We start from the raw sequence: 17379 nt of genomic DNA, 5'->3' as shown, positions 1-17379 counted from the left end.
GGAGCTACAGGCCTGCTTTGAATGCTCCGATTGGAGTGTTGTTGAGGCTGCATCTACAGACCTGGATGGACTTACTGACACTATCACATCTTACATCAGCTTCTGTGAGGACATCCTTGTGCCCACCAAAACTTTACACCTTCAATAACAATAAGCCCTGGTTCACAGCAAAGCTCAGGTAGCTTTGTCAGGCCAAGGAGGCCTACGCGAGTGAGGACAGGATCTTGTACAACCAGGCCAGAAACACTCTGACAAAAGAGATCAGAGTAGCATAAAGGAGCCACACCGAATTCCTGCAACAATCCTGCGTCAGTTTGGAGAGGCCTGCAGGACATCACCAACTACAGGAAATAATCCCCCCACACTGCAGAGAACCTTCAACTAGCCAACGACCTGAATGTGTTTCACTGCAGGTTTGATCAGCTCACTTTCACACCCCTCACCTGTTCCAACTCAGACATCACACAACCAACTGCACCCTCTGCTATAACCTCCCTCCTCCCCCCGACTCCCCACCTGCACTGATGGTCTGTGAAGAGGATGTGTGTCAGCTCTTTCAGAGACAGAAGATCAGGAAGGCACCAGGCCCAGACAGCACATCACCCTCCTGTCTGAAAGTCTGTGCTGACCAGCTGGCCCCTATCTTTCCACAGACCTTCAACAGATCACTGCAGCTGTGTGAAGTCTCCTTCTGCTTCAAACGCTCCACTATCATTTTGGTCCCTCAGAGACCCTCCATCATTGGATTGAACGACTACAGGCCCATAACCCTGATGTCTGTGATCATGAAGTCCTTCCAGAGACTGGTGTTGACCAACCTGAAGGGCATCACAGGCCCCCTGCAGTTTGCCTACTGGGCAAACAGATCAGTGGATGACACAGCCAATATGTGGCTGCACTACATTCTGCAACACCCTGACTCCCCAGGGACGTACGCAAGGATCCTGTTTGTGGACTTCAGTTCAGCGTTCAACACCATCATCCCAGAAGTCCCCCTCACTAAACTCACCCACCTCCACCTGTCAGTGGATCACAAACTTCCTGACAGACAAGAAGCAGCAGGTGAGGCTGGGAGAAATCACATCCAGCACCTGAACAGTCAGCACTGATGCCCTCAGGGATGTGTGCTCACTGCTCTTCTCCCTCTACCCCAACAACTGCACCTCAGGAGACGCGTCTGTTCAACTTCTGAAATTTGCAGATGACACAACAGTCATCAGCCTTATCCGAGACGGAAAGGAGTCTGCAAACAGATGGCAGGTCAAACAGCGGACCCTGTGGTGCGGTCACAACAACCTGGAGCTGAACACACTCAAAACTGTGGAGATGACAATGGACTTCAGGAGGAGCCCCCATCACTGCCCTCCTCTCACCGTACTTAAAAGCACTGTGTCAGTTGGGGAATCCTTCAGGTTTCTGGGATCTACAATCTCCCAGGACCTGAAGTGGGAATCCAACATCAACACAGTCATCAAAAAGGCCAAGGACAGGATCTACTTCCTGCGCCAGCTCAGGACATTCAACCTGCCTCAGGAGCTGCTGATCTAGTTCTACACTGCAGTCATCCAGTCTGTTCTCTGCACTTCCATCACTGTCTGGTTTGGGTCGGCCACCAAACAGGACAGTAACAGACTACAACGGACAGTCAGGTCTGCAGAAAAGATTAGTGGTGCCAACCTGCCCACCATCCAGGATCTGTACACCTCCAGAGTCCGGAAACAGGCAGGGAAAATCACCACAAACCCCCCCTCACACCCTGGACATAATCTTTTCCAACTTCTCTCCTCTGGTTGGCGCTGTACACCAAAACCACCAGACACAGAAACGGTTTCTTCCTCCTCGCCGTCACTCAGATGAATCCTAATACTCTGTTGAATGTTTGAGCTTCACTGTGCAGAATGATACATGTGTAGAGTTTTTCACATTGATCTGCTGGGTGCTTGCCTTATAACAGCCTTAAAACCTTTTTATTCAGGAAGGCTTTTTCATCTTAACTCATTATTTTCTTTATGTTGTATGTTTTTAATGCTGTAGCACTTTGAGAGTCACTGTGAATGAAAAGTGCAGTACAAATTAAATGCATTATTATTATTATTATTATTATTATTATTATTATTATCTCAGTTTACTCACTTGTAGCCTACCTGTGAGCAGGAATTGTGACATCATAACTAGTATGGAGCCAGTGGTGGTTCAATATACAACCTACAGAAGTTTGAAGTGAAAACTTGCAGCCTCCAGCACACATAGACTGAGAACAGACTTTTCAGTTAAGTAGGAGACATCTTGTGCCAAGTAGTTAAATTTTTGAAATGAACAATATTTGCATATTTATAGGCAGTTCTGGCTTTTTCAGTGAGGGAGAACGCATATGTAATTTTAAAGATCCCCTGCAGGCATAGTTTAAAACATAAAAATACTTGTCTTTGACTAATAATTTGTGTCTGACAGTCTGGTTTTTGCACAAAAAAAGTTCAGTTAATTAATTAAAAACCCTTAAAATGACATCTACTCCCTCTCCTCCTCCTCATTGAAAAATCCAGTTAATGTGTCACAATTTGAATAATGTGTTGTATCCCAAACGTAACCCCAAACAAACTCAATTAAAACTGCAAATAGATGTGGCAGCATGTCTGTGATCATCAAAAAAGCAAGCACAATTAACACCTTTAATTAATCTATGCTCTAAAATAATTCTGATTTTCATAAGATATTTATGAAACATGCAACATGTTGAGTGCTGTCTTTCTTTTCAACAGCAAGTTAGGGTCAAAAATAAAGTATCATTTGGGTGGGTATGATTTGGGCTATAGGTCCTGTATTTCCAATTATGGAAATCTTAAACACATAACCATGCTTGAAAACATGCTTGTAAACTAGTTGTGATGTCACAAAATCATTTAGTACATACACAAGTTAAACTGATATCTAAAGTGAGCACAGAGAAACTTTCCTCCTTCAGCAGATAAAAATGAAAACAGTCTTCTAGTGTCACATTCATCATTCTGCACAGTGAAGCTCAAACATTCAACTGAAGGAACAAGAAGAAAAACACATTTTTCAGTGGAGGGGCACTCTAATTTTACAATACATTATACAATACAAACAAATAATTTTATTAATCTCACTAGGGGCAATTTGTTTGGAGCAGCTTGTCTTACACACAACACAGTAACAGGCCCACAAAAAACAAACAAAACAAACACATTTTACAGTGTACAATAATATTTTAGACAGTAGTTCTTCCAACTTTGTGGCAGCAGTTTGAAGAAGGTCCCTTTTTCACCATGACAATGCCAACATGTTCAAAGCCAAAAGGAAATGGTTTTACCAGTTTGTAAAACTTAAAGGTACCCTGTGGAGTTTTCTTGTAAACAAAAAAAAGCTACGTTTATGTTCAGTGTTACCCACCAAAAAGCATTGTGTATATCCCTAAGGTCTAACATAAGTGTCAAATGCATTTTCTTCGTCATAGAACATTAATAATGCTGTTTATAAAAAATATTTTAAATCCTGCATAGTTTACATGTTTGGTTTCTAGTCTTCTTCTTCATTGCCTTTATGGGCGCATTGTTATGTTTTATTGCGTTACCTCCACCCGTAAATCAGTCACATAACATTAAAGCATTGACAAGATTTTGTACTGCATCGCCTGCACGTTTTTATGCATATGCATTTTATAAAATCATTGCTCCAGAGCACTACAAGTGATCATAAGGGTACCTTTAAATGTGCCCACCAGCTCACAGTTACATCTCATGCGTTTAATCTGTACAAAAAAGTGTAAACATAGCAAGGTGTGGTTTTAAAGGGGGTCATGTGACTATTTCTTAGGCAAGCACAGTGACTTCCTGGAGTCTTGTTGTCGTAGTGAGGTTGCCTGGCAACCAGTGGAGACTCCTGGATGTCACTGTGTCCGGCCAAGAAATAGTCCAGCACACAACCCTCAATAAAACCACAAATTTACACTTTTTACACTTGGGTTTTTGCAAGCTCTGTGAATTACATACACTTGTGAGAATATAATATAGTAGCTCAAGGATAAGTATTGTTTACTGTGATGAATAGTTCAAACTGTACGCATCCTTAAATTTTTGGTCTGACTTGCTCTCTCTCTGTCGGTCTGGCTCCCCGTTTGAAGCCTCATTTTGGCTCCAGTATTTTGGACATGGTCCATCTACCCCATGTGGAAATAAAAGAAGCAACACGATGTACAGCGGAAACAAGCCCCAAACCCCATAATCAAAATTCCTCATTTATCACATGAGATTATTAACCATTGTTATGTTAACCAGCTGGTTATGTCCCAATCTGGCTCTGTGTCCCTCCACTAGTCCTCCAGATGCCCTCAGACTTTTTCTCTGTTTGTTGAACTGGACTGAGTGGGAGAAGGACTGATAAGGTCCAGATTATATTTAAGGACCACTTGAGATACTGTTGCTTTCTACATTGACTCTCATTGGAACTAAGTGCTCAAGTGAACTGAAACACCAGTTACGTTATTTAGAGCTGCAGTTGTCTTTTAGTCCAATTTATGTTACATGCAGCCTTAATATGCAGACCACTCTGCTTGACAGATTTACTGGTGCTTGTTTGTCAGCAGCAATTTATTTTTCTAGTCTTTGGTAAAGGTTCCTGGGTTGGCGATATAGTGCTGAGGTTTGTTTGCTGTGTTTGCTCAGTGTGACTTGTGCACTTTATTTTTATGTGATTCTAAAACAGATTAATGAATGATGGTTTATATATGAAGAGGATTGTGCTTTGTTATATTGTGGACTTTAATTTAACTCAGGGATGAAGTTCTGTTTTTGATGTGTCCTCAGCCCAGAGCAGCTGTTGCCTTTTGTGTTTTTTCGTGTTTTCCTCAGCCTGTTTTTCCCTCCACACCTGCCCTGCTACCTGTGTCTCCCCCAGCCAATCAGCTCTTGCTGCCTGTTCCTTGTTGTTTCATTAGTTCAGTTTGAATTTAAGTCCTGTCTTGTTGGATACTGTTGAGTTTGCTCTGCTTTGTTCTGCTCCGTTTGTTCAGTTTAGTTTTAGTTTGCCTGTATCTGAGCCTAGAATTAAGACATTATTCTTCAGCTTTGCTCTGCCTACGGTCTCCTGCATCTGGGTCCACCTGCTCCACTCCACATAACACTAGCACCGTTATGCTGACCAACTTTTGATTGCAGAGTACCCCAATTACCATTGAACTTCCATAAAGTTGAGGGGTCTCATGAGAAATTCAACACAGCAGAGGTCAAGATATCCTGACTTTTAATCCTTTGTATGGGTCAAACTCACTAGACACTACATTTCACATAATACAACTTGATGGCCTTTTTTTTGTTAGACCCTCCTTACAGTCAAAGCCATGACATTCAAACTCCATTCTCTGAGTTTGCAACACATGGCAGGCTGTTATAAATGTTTAGTCTCCAGTCCAAGCCAAGATAACCCTGATGACATCATTGTGACATCATCAGGGTTATCTTGTCAGATTCACAAAGCTCCTCCAGAGCCGCAGAAGACCTTAAACAACTGTTTTTACAGGATGAGTGAAATGATTGTGATGTGCGAACTTGGTAGCAGCCCTTTAGATGCAGTAACAGACAGAATATCTGTCCTTTTGGTCCTTTTTTATCTTATTGTCTTATTTGTATCATGTTGTCATATTGTCATAAATTAGAAACACACATATGCTTTACTGCACAATGTGCTATTAGGAATATGGGACCAGAACAGTAGCAGTTAAATTTTGGCATTGAAAATAAAATTTGGCATTGAAAATGAAACCTGAACCTAAAAAAAGAAACATTGGCATTGAAACACTTGTGTTGGAAAATAGGGAAGAGAAACAGATTTGTCCATCTATAAGTAATTTTTTTGGTTTCACTCATTTATTAAATCACTTTTTAGCTCTTTTTTAAAACAATTTGGTGACGTGGTATGATAATAATAATAATAATAATAACCTACACAAACTATCTAAATGAATATAAACGTTATGATCTAACATCTGGAGACATCATGTGTTGAAGTGTGATGTAACATTTTGATCAACATAACTGCTTCACACTGAAAGCTGCTGTTTTAGTGTGAAGTGGGAAAATAAACGTAGCAGCACAAAAAGCAGGATGAAGTTTCTCCCAGTTCCATCCAGCAGCCACTAGAGGGCACCACATCGATAGAAAAGTTGAAACCACATCACTGCTCACAATATGACACAATTTGATGCTGATCACCTGCCAACAAGCAGACTTTGCACTACTTGAAGGTTGTGAGGGAACGTGGACAGCCCGCTAAGCATACAGTACATATACATGTGCAGGTTATCTTAAACAAGCCGGGGCAGCATACAGAGCACTTATCCCACAGTCTGATACTCACCATTTAAACTGAAAGATAAAGTCATCTGAAGGTAATTAGAATAATCTAAGTGTGTGTGTGTGTGTGTGTGTGTGAGAGAGAGAGTTGGAGCTAAAGAGAGATTTTCATGGTGTTTTATTCATGGTGTGAGACAGCTTAGGCCTTGCTCTGCTGTTATCTGGTGGCCTCCTACTCCTCCACCACCACAATGGCTCCTGCTACCACATTCATCAACTTGACACCACACACACACACTCCACACTATCCCATCCCCTGCCCCCCATATGTCTTTCCACTCCACATTTCTCCAGCTACATTTCTTCACCTTATTACTCTCAGAGAGGGAGAGAGAGTGAATGATTCTTCCAACTCATCTCCCACTCTTTGTGACACATCATTTGTCGCTCTGATTAGAGCCCATAACAGTGCCTCTGGAGTGTGTGCGAGGCTGATGGTGTGTGTCTGTAAGCGTTTGGCTACAGGAGGAAACTGGCTGTCATTAACTCGGACTTGTGGCTGGCTGGTTGTCTGCTCTGCTGATGATCTGCTGAGCGCTGAGGAGCAGGAGAGACTGTTCTGTGTGTTTATGAGGTCTTTTACCTGCCACTTCTCTCTAAAGATGATGGGTTTTTTGCTGCAGCAGCCCCTAAAAGAAAAGCAGATCTTGAGTGGATTGGCTGGACATCAGAGACATAACTTTTGCACTGTAAACCTGTAATAGCATTTTATCCACACTGGCGATTGTCAGTCAGTTGATCTAGTGCTTCGATTACTAGATTGTTTTCTTTTCAGTGATTCCTTGACATTTTCATTGCCATCATGAGGTCAAAATTTGTTCTCCAATACTTTGATTTCTAACCATATACCTAGCATAACTAATGACTAGTCCAGTGGTGGAAAGTAACTAAGTACATTTACTCAAGTACTGTATTTAAGTACAATTTTGAGTTTATTTGAGTATTTCCATTTGATGCCACTTTATACTTCCATTCCACTTCATTTCAGAGGGAAATATTGTACTTTCCACTCCACTACATTTATTTGACAGCTTTAGTTACTTTTCAGATGAAGATTTGACACAATGGATAATATAACAAGCTTTTAAAATACAACACATTGTTAAAGATGAAACCAGTGGTTTCCAACCTTTTTGGCTTTTGGCGTCTTACAAAAAGCAGTGTGTACTCGGTGTCACATTTCAGATGTCTATGAGTTGTTAACAGCTCCACCAAATAGTGATTTTTCCCTCTAAACTTCTCACATGGTTTCATTTCAATAAATGTTCAAATGATCCAATATTTCAAATATTGTAAAATCAAAGATTAGATAAAGAGTCCAAAAACTGAAAACAGATTTGTGTATCAGAACTTTGTTTTTTCTTCTTTCCTCTTCCATTAATCATCTCACAACCCCTCAGATTTATCTGGTGACCATTTGGAGGGGCCCGACCCCTTGGTTGGGAACCACTGGACTAAACTAGTTAACTGTATATAAAGTAGTTGAAACTAGCTCCACCTCCAGCAGCTACAACAGTAACGTGCTGCTCTAACACTGATGCTTCAGTATTAATAATCTAATGATGTCATATATAATAATATACCACTCAGAGGGACTAAACCACTATTTTTACTGCAATACTAACTACATCAAACTCATAATACTTATGTACTTTGACTGAAGTAGGATTTTTACTTGTAATGGAGTATTTCTACATTGCAGTATTGGTAATTTTACTTAAGTAAAGGATCTGAATACTTCTTACACAATTGGACTAGTCTCACCAACCTCAGCTGTACATTGTGTTTAGTGCTAATTATCAAATATTAATATGCTTACATGCTAAATTAAGGTAGTGAACAACATTACTGGCTAAACGTTAGCATTTTAGCATTTATCTCAAAGCACCACCGTGCCCATGTACAGCCTCACAGAACTGCTAGCATGGCTATATTTTGTTTCTTGTCTTTAGCGCTCTAGCTTGACAGAAAGGCAGGCCCTAACTAATTAATTTTGAGAAACTAATCATTTTAACAACTTATCAAGTAAAGTACCAAATAAACATGCAGGTTCTAGCCTCTAAAATGTGAAAAGGTGCTTGATTTTCATTACAAATTGAATATTTTGGTTGTTTTTTCAGTGTGAAGACCTTCCTTGAAGCTCTTGTGTGTGTGATGTGTGATTTTTTACACAATAAATGATTAATTGAACAGAGCAGCAGATTTAAAGAAAATTGTTGTTTCTTGCAGCCCTGCAGCCATTCTAGTCTGATTGGATTTGTGTAGGAAACCGATGAGTTTCAATCTTCCAGTCTGCCATTACTATCAACAGTCGTTCCACTTTTTCACACCAGTAATGAACACCTCAACATTGTGCTCTCTGGAGATGTTAAGGTATGTGCTTGGGGGTGGATTGTAGCAAACACCTCCGACTGCAGCGCCCCCTCTCCCCCTGCACTCCACATCTTCCCTATCTTCCTCCTGTCCTGTCCTTCATCCTCCCTCTTCCTCTCGTTTTTCTCTGTCCTAGGTGGTGTTGCTACTGAACATGAGTAATGATGTTGTCATCTCTGTAAGTCTCCATTTATCAATGTCAGATGGGAGAACAGGAGTGTGGTGGATACGTGTGTGTGTGTGTGTGTGTGTGTGGTGCTAGTGGGTGGGGGGTAGAGCATTGAAGAGAAACATGGCAGCCTTAGGAGAGACGAGGAGACGAAAGACGTAGCAGGGATGTGAGGAGACGAGGTAGAGGAAGGTGGCCACAGTGAAGAAGAGAGGTGAGGGGAAAGGGGCGGGGCTGACAGAGGGCGAGGAGGAGTGAGTTTGAAAGGGGCGGGCTGTGAAAAGATGAATTACAACAAAAAGGTCCTGGCCCTGTGTGTGGTCTCTGTCTGTCTGTCTGTCTGCTGACAGCAACAGGGAGCCCATGATTCATCGTTGTTATTACCGCCAGACAGAATTAAGGCTCTGCTCTTTAGCATATGCAAGTCTAATTATGCAAATGAGGTCTGTTAGACAAAACATTACTGCAGCAGTTAGTCAGTCTGGTTTTTGGCGCTACATGAATGTGTGTGCATTTGTCTCCCTCAGCGTTGCAATCCTGAAATGAAATGACTGCTTGTCAGCTAACGTGGGTAAGTATAGATGTTGTGTATGCACACACACACACACACACACACACACACACACACACACACACAGTATTGTTGTGTATGAAATGGACATTAACCACTAAATGGTAAATGGACTGCATTTATATAGCGCCTTTCTAGTCTTCCGATCGCTCGAAGTACTTTACACTGCATGCCAACATTCACCCATTCACACACATTCATACACTGATGGCAGAGGCTGCCATGCAAGATGCCAACCTGCTCATCAGGAGAAGTTTCTAATCATTCACACAAACTCTCACACACTGATGGCACAGCCTTCCGGAGAAATTTGGGGTTCAGTATCTTGCCCAAAGACACTTCAACATGTGGACTGGAGGAGCTGGGGACCGAACTGCTGATCTTCTGATTAGTGGATGACCTAGTCTGCCTCCTGAGCCACAACCGCCCTGACCAGTGGTTAACTTAATCAAAACTTTTTTCCTCACCACATTTCCAGATTTCTTTATACATATGTGTTAGTGAGATGGGTGTGTCTATACATGTCCAGAGCACTGATTGGTCCAGAGTTTGTGTGTGAATCATACTTTTCAGCTAGCTACCTTGCTGAAGCCAACTTTCTTCATAAACCTCATGGATGTATAAAGAGAACTGGACACAGGAAGAGTGCCAGGCTTTGAAGCAAATCTGACATAGCACCCAAACCATGTAATTACAATGTCACGTGATGCACACTGGCCCAAAAAGACTTTTTCCCATAGACTTACATTGTGAAAGAGACGTCTGTAAATCAGCAGATAAATTTTTCTGAGCGTCACAACCCCAAATGACTTCTCTCACTATCAGGATTAAATCCATTCGGTCCTATCACATTCCAAAAGCCTAGAAGAGCTGCATGATTGAATTGTTTTATCCCCATTCAAGTTAGCCGGAGGGCTAAACTGGAAGTTGCCCACTCAGCCAGAAAAAGTCACTAGTGCGCATGCTCTATGGGCCACACAATGTGGAAGATACGGGTACTTTCATACCGGGAAGTCAATTTTTTTTTGCTTCATGCGCCACTGAGCAACTTTCATAGGAATGAACGGGGCCCTGCCTCCGACACTGTATCCAGTTCTCTTTATACATCCATGATAAATCTACACTAGTGCACATAACGTTAATCATCATATACTGTACTGCACACTGCTGTAGCATCACCGTAGAAGCATTTGGAACAGTGGCTAAGGCATTTTAGCTGGCAAGCTAACAAAGTTAGCTAGCTAGCAATAATTGGAAGTAAACTCTGCTTTTATCATTTTCATCTTTCAAGTGCGCATCTTGTCTTCATTAACGTTATTGTCATCCTTGGCATTTTGTAGATGTGTGTGATTAAATATCTTTTCCGATAATGTCAAACCAGAAACCTTCCAAGTAACATTAGCTAGCTAATGCTAACGTTTACTTTCTGAAATAATTCCATTATATTTTTTGTGTAATCAGTTTTTCCTTTGATTGTCTGATAACCTTTTACTATATTAATCAGTTTCAGGCTCCACAGATGTTGTGATTGCTCACAAATGAACAACAGAAACTTTCATTTAATATGATCAGCGAGAACATTCTCTCTTTATTGTATCTTTTTGAAAAACAAAAAAAAAAAAAAGTTTTTGTAATTCTCTTTTGTTAACATTTCAGAATTCTGTACAGGATAAAAAGAAATAAGCACTGCTTAAGAACAGAGTCAAATCTCAAACTAGAAAAAACAAATGAAAAAAAATCCAAAAAAGAGAGGAGGTTTACAATACAAATTAGTAGTAAGACATTGTCTGAAGTGCAATGGCATAGCTCAGATGGGTTAAAAGTGAAACCAAAAAACTTAAAAATAAAAATACTTCTCTATTTTCCAACAAACAGTAAATTCTTTACAGAGTAGAGACTGTATTATCTGATGTATTTAAACCTGTAAAAACATATTTACAAATAGCCATTATCTTTTATATACTTTTTCTCATAATCACATATATGTCAGCACCAGTAAAAAACAAATAAAATAAAAACAAAGAACATCAACAACAACAATTTTTGTTAAAATGTTGTCTACAGACTTGGTCCCGGTACATAATGATATTTGGAGGAAGCTTCCTTTCTCTTCCTGAAGGGATATCAAACCATATCACGAACCTTCACTTTAAAGAAGACAAAAAAAGTCACAACCTTCTGTGACCTGAACACTGCCCCAGAAGTGTTTCTCTACCTTCATGCCTACAGTTTAGAGTGATAAACCTCAAGGTGTTTTCCTACACACCGTCTCCATTTCACCAACAGTGTTCACTTGATTTTTATTTGAGCCTGCCTGGACTACTGGATTGGTATCCAGTTAGTTTTGGAAGCATGAACAGTGGAGTTCCACTGCTTTTCCTGCACAATGAAGGCTCAAACAGTCCAAGAGTTTATCCAGACACTGATGCAGGGTTTGTTTTGACCATCTTGCCCTGATAAAACTGGGGAACGGTCCAACCCTAAACATCCGTCATGCCCTCGACCTTCAAACTCCACACAGTAAGACAGAGGACTTCGACTCCCCAGACATGACAAAATCAAAGTACAGAACCTCATTCGTGGGTGCTACTAAATGCAGCAACGTTTACAGGATGATGGGTGTGGTGGTTAAAGTTTGTATTTAAAGGGTTGGATTATACAACACCAACAACCATGAGAACAAATGCGTTGATGGCAAGGAGTTAGTTTACAGAGAAGAAGGCTTTTTGGTTTGTTGATTACAGCATCATCCTCAAAACTTTCACTCTGATGAACTAAATACAAAGTTATGCATGTACAGACACTTTTTCATTCATCTTTAAACCAAGATTACAAAATAGTTAGAGAAGTAAGGTGGTATCTTACCAACAACTACTGTATTAAAACCTATTTGACACATATTTATTACTCAACCATTAGGGCAAAAGAGTGGACAGCTTGTTGATGATCAAAACCATACGGTCTGGAGTAAAGCCTACAGTTTACTGAAGTAAGCTCAGAGAAGGGGAGACTTCAGTGGAAGCACTGAGTGTTCTGATGCTAACTGGCGCTAATCGTTGTCACCCGTTAAGCCTGTCCGCTGTGTGAAGTTTCTCTACTGTTAAAACCAGGAATCACAGAGTCTATAAAACAAACTCAAGGCTTAGCAGTGGTTCATTTTCCTAGTAAAGCGCTGGAAGGGGACAACTCGCATTTCTTCACAGTAGTGTTACAGTATAGCACAGTTACGTTCTAGTTGGAGCGAGGGCGTTTTCATAGCTGCGGTACAAGAAAAGCCACGATGTAAAGCAGGGCAACGGTGATTGACAACCAGAAGGGAAGGCTGTGCTGTAATGGGAGGACAAACAGATTTTCAAAAGACAACACAAACTAAAAGAAGGCTAATTTAAACTTTTTTTCTTTTAATCGACAGACACAACCAGCATCATTGTTAGAGATAAAACACAGCAACAAACAAAACAACGTGGGTGGGCTTTCAATGAGCGTTTTTTTTTTTTTTTTTCCTTAAAAAGAAGAAGTCACTTGTGGTGCTTGAATACATTCAGTGCCCAGCGATCATTTAGCTTTGTGTCAGCCTGATGCATGTGATGTAGTTTGTGTCATGCAGGCAGAGGATTTAATGTAATATTAGCTCTGTTAGCTGCCTCTCACACATCCGCTCATCCTCCCGGGCTGATGCTTGTTTATCTGTGTTGGTTTGTCTATGTGTATGTAAGCTTTTGAGTCCATGTGCTTGCTTTAGCTGCCTCTTGTCTCCCTCTTTCTCTGCATTTAACTCTCTTTGTCTGACTCTACTGTACATGCCCATCATCCACAGCCACGCACAGGAAATGAAACCCCCTCGAAAAATGCCACCCACGTCAGTTGCCAAGCAAAAGCACTAGAGGGCAGAGTGTGCTCGTGTGGCGCAAGAGAGGAACATCATTTGTTCTGTTGTGATGTTCACAATTTAAACAGAGAAAGGAGTGTTGAGAGCGAGGAACGAGTCTCTGGAGAGAGGGTGGGAAAGACGGGAGGAGAGAGGGAAGGAGGATGAGAGAAAGAGAGATCAAGTGAAGAGAACAGTGAGAGTGTGAGAGGGAGACAGATTTGTGTGTGCGAGTGTGTATCTAAGATAGGAAATGGAAGTGTTGAGAGTGCTTTCTACTCCCTTCAGCTCCTCACATAGTTGAGAGATCTGAAGCACTGAGCTGGGTGGCACAAACACACAAACACAAATAAATTGCTGTCTTGAGAACAAGTCTTCCTCCCCCTTCATCAGTCTGCGGTGTTCAATCAGCCCCTGCTGAAGCTCTGGCTCAAAGCACTGTATAAATGGGGCTCGCTTTCAAACACTGGAACACAAGAAAATTTCATTCCATGGAGAAAAAGGGGGAACTAATGGAAACACACCTCTTAATCTCTATATTGGTTTTTCATTAATATGCACGAGACATAATGATCTCTCTCTCTATCACACACACACACACACACACACATACACACACAAAACATAACACATGAACTAATTTATAACCTTGCTCATGTTTTACAAAACAAAAACATGCCGGTCATAAGTCCACATCATATCATCCTTTTTGTTTTGACTTTCTCGGATATTAACATTTGTCCTACTTTAATGTTTAGTTCATCCAGTAAAAACTCATCTCCAGTTTCCCCCGTTGGCTATTGGCTCGGGAAAAACTCCTCCATCCAACCATCACTTGAGTCCAGCTCCGCCCCTGAGCCATCGCCCAATCCGAAGGCTCCTCCACCTGAGGGCCCGCCCCCATATCCATAGGATGACATATCCTGATTGGCTGTCCTCTGGTAGCCTTGCGGCTGACCTCCAACCCCAACTCCCCCTGGTCCGTAAGGTCCCCCTCCTCCTCCCCCTGCCCCTATTCCTGGCCCCCCAGGGGCTGGCCCGAAACCCCCCATCCCAGTCATCCCCTGTCCCATCACCCCTTGGTTCATCCCCTGGTTCATGACCATGGGCCGGGGCTGGTTGGTCCTGGGCTGCCCGCCCATGTGAGGGCCCATCATTGGGCCACCCATACCTGCCGCTGGGTTGCCCACCCTGGGGTCCATCCCCTGGCTCATCCCCTGGCCCGGACCCTGAAAATGTTGCTTGGCCATTCGCGGGGGCTGACCTGGCTGCATCCCATAACCCTGGGCGGAGCTGAACCCCACCATGTCCCCTCCACCTCCGCCTGTAGTCCTTCCAACTCCTCCTGCCATGGCCTGCAGACTCTGTCCTTGCTGCTGCGGCCAGCCGCCTCCTGCCATTCCCCCGCCGCCTCCTCCTGCTCCCAGCATGCTTTGCAGTCTCTGTGCCTGGGCTTTGGCATTAGGAGGGCCTTTGAGGGGTTGCTGGGTCATGGAGTTCATTAACATCCCCTGTCCTCCATACCCTCCAGCTCCACCACCTCCAGGGCCTCCAGGCATACCTCCGACCCCAGGCCCTGCACCTGCCTGCCGGGGTGGCCCTCCGGCAGGGTTGTGCTGCGGTGGAAGACCCATGGAGGCTTGGACGCTTTGGCTCTGGTGCTGCTGCTGGTGGATCATTTGGCTCATGGAGGGGTTGAGCCCGTACAGGGAACCCTGGTTGGACCCCTGGTTGCCGTAGGGTAGGCCCATGTCAGTTTGGGGTCCCACAGAGCCCCCCTGACCCTGAACAGAACTCATCTGGACCATCTGCTGCTGGTTCTGCTGCTGCTGTTGTAGAAGACGGGCGGCCCGAATGTTCTGGAGAGCCTGGCTCCTGGATGCCAGATCCTGAGGAGTACCTAGAGGAGAAGAACGAGAACAAGTTAGAGCAACAGAGAGAGACAATGGAGATGGGAAAGAATTAGAGAGGCATATGGAGAGAGAAATCACCAAGGAGCTGGACTTTTGTGAGAGAGCTTTGGAGCCTGTATACTAGATCCACTTTAATCACCAAATCGCACACAAGACTGATCTAATAAGTCAGCGCTGAGGGAAAGATTTATGTTCTGTGACAACCTGTTTACTCTGGAAACGAATGCTTCCCTCTCAATTTAGTTCAAATCCTACCACGGCAAAAAAACCAAACAAAAAAAACAAACAAAAAACAAAAAACCTACACTTGCACACCAACACCTCACTTCCCCACTGTTTCCTATTAGACGCTCAGTAGTGGCAGAGCTGAGGAGGTCTGCTAGCGTGGAAATGGCTCTAAATCCTCTAATAAACCCACTTCTGACATCATTCCACTAATCCCTCACCTCAAAGCTCGGACTGAAACTGTAACAGAGGAGTAAGAAAGAAGAGGATCACACACTCCAGACTCTTTAAAAAGGGACCTATTATGCTTTTCCTTATTTTCATATATATATGATGTTACATTGTCGCATTGTTCATATTAAACATGGCCAACGTGTCAAATAATGAGGTAAACATGTAGGAGTAATCCCTGTGAGCAAAAAGCACCAGCTGCAGACTGCTCTGAACACTCAGTTTCCAACAGTTTTTTCTACTTTCAGCCAGAGCTGAGGTCAACTCTTGACGGATTTCTTTATATGGTCATCTGCTCCACACACACTGCCTGAGTTCACTGCTCTGCTCCACTAACATTATGCCATTTTTCCATTGTTTTGGGCCGAGCCATGACTCGAGTTGAGCTGGCACGCTGTGAGTGTTTTTCCATTACACAGCAGGGCAAGTAAAATAAGTTGCTTACCTGTTGGAGGTGTGCTGGTCGCCTGTAGCGCTTCATCAAACATTATCATCATTATTTCTAACTGATCCCCTGAGCTCCAAATATCTCCATATCTTGTTGTGTCACCCAGTTTTTAGTGCCACTAACAAAGCTCTTCTAATTTTTGCGAGGAACACATTTAATTTCCTGCAAATTCTTCACAATAAAAGTCTCCCATTATTTAGTCAATTAAAAGCTTTTAATATGAAGCAGTAAAGCAGGAAATGTGGGGTTTGCATCGGCAGTAACTTAACACGACTGTGATACAGCTGCCCCACTGCAGGCTTCCAGAGAGCTGGCCAATCAGATCATAGTGGGCTCATCGGAAGGGGGGGCTTAAAGAGACAGGAGCTAAAACTGCCTGTTAGAGACAAGGGTTGAACTGGTAGTTATGTGTCAGTTGCAAATGAGTCAGCACTATGAGCATGCGTACTACATGCACTGACTGAATGTTGTGTTGATGTGTATGTGTGTGCGACCATGTGTGATTACGACTGGGTATCGGTACTTGATACCTTTAAGGTATCGACACGAAATAACCTAGTACCAAGTAGTGTTGAAACTTCTCCAGTCAAACAATACCTGCATTTGATCCTTTTTGTATCCAGATCTAGAAAAAAATGACTGTATGGTTTTGCTCACAGGCAATCACTGCAAGCGTTCTTTGATTTAATGCAGTCTGTGGTGATAATACTTCAGTTTTGCACATGATGGGTATCGAATGAGGTAGAAAAAAAAAGGTATCAAATGAAGTACTCTATTGATATCTGTATCACTTTAAAGGTACTGGTATTGGTACCAAAATCGTAACTTTTTGAACAATACCCAGCCTTATGTGTGATGACAGACAGAGATCATACCATCAGGTTAAGAGCAGGTGGGAGGCTTATGGTCTACAGTTCTGAGGGACTGTAGCTGCCCTGTGTTGTTTTCTCATTCATTTAGCATTTTTAACACTGGCCTGACACTTCAGGCCAATCAGCTTGCTGGAAGTCTCCCGGTGCTCCCGATGGCCAGTCTGGGTCTGACATTAAGAGCCAAGCATGGTGAGACTTATATATGATGCGCCAGCAACCCTCAAGTGCGCAATTGTGCATGTCTAGCCACGAGGCACTAGACAACCTAAGGTTTAGTATAATTACATTGAATAATTTAAGTGACATATGTGCACACATACCAATCATAGGTCAAAACAATG

At 42.6% G+C, this 17379-nt stretch overlaps 1 protein-coding gene across 1 annotated transcript in view; it reads right to left on the bottom strand.

Annotated features, from left to right (window-relative positions):
• Positions 1–11058: 11058 nt before the first annotated feature.
• maml3 (mastermind-like transcriptional coactivator 3) overlaps positions 11059–17379 on the bottom strand; it is a 112989-nt gene continuing 106668 nt past the window's right edge. The window contains exon 6 of the mRNA XM_042430477.1: positions 11059–15249. Coding sequence (XP_042286411.1) covers positions 14147–15249 — 1103 coding nt within the window. The 3' untranslated portion in view covers positions 11059–14146. The remainder of the gene's footprint in view (positions 15250–17379) is intronic.

This window comes from Thunnus maccoyii, chromosome 2 (genome assembly GCF_910596095.1).
Source record: "Thunnus maccoyii chromosome 2, fThuMac1.1, whole genome shotgun sequence".
Lineage (NCBI taxonomy): Eukaryota > Metazoa > Chordata > Actinopteri > Scombriformes > Scombridae > Thunnus > Thunnus maccoyii.
This window is presented reverse-complemented; position numbering and strand designations above follow the sequence as displayed.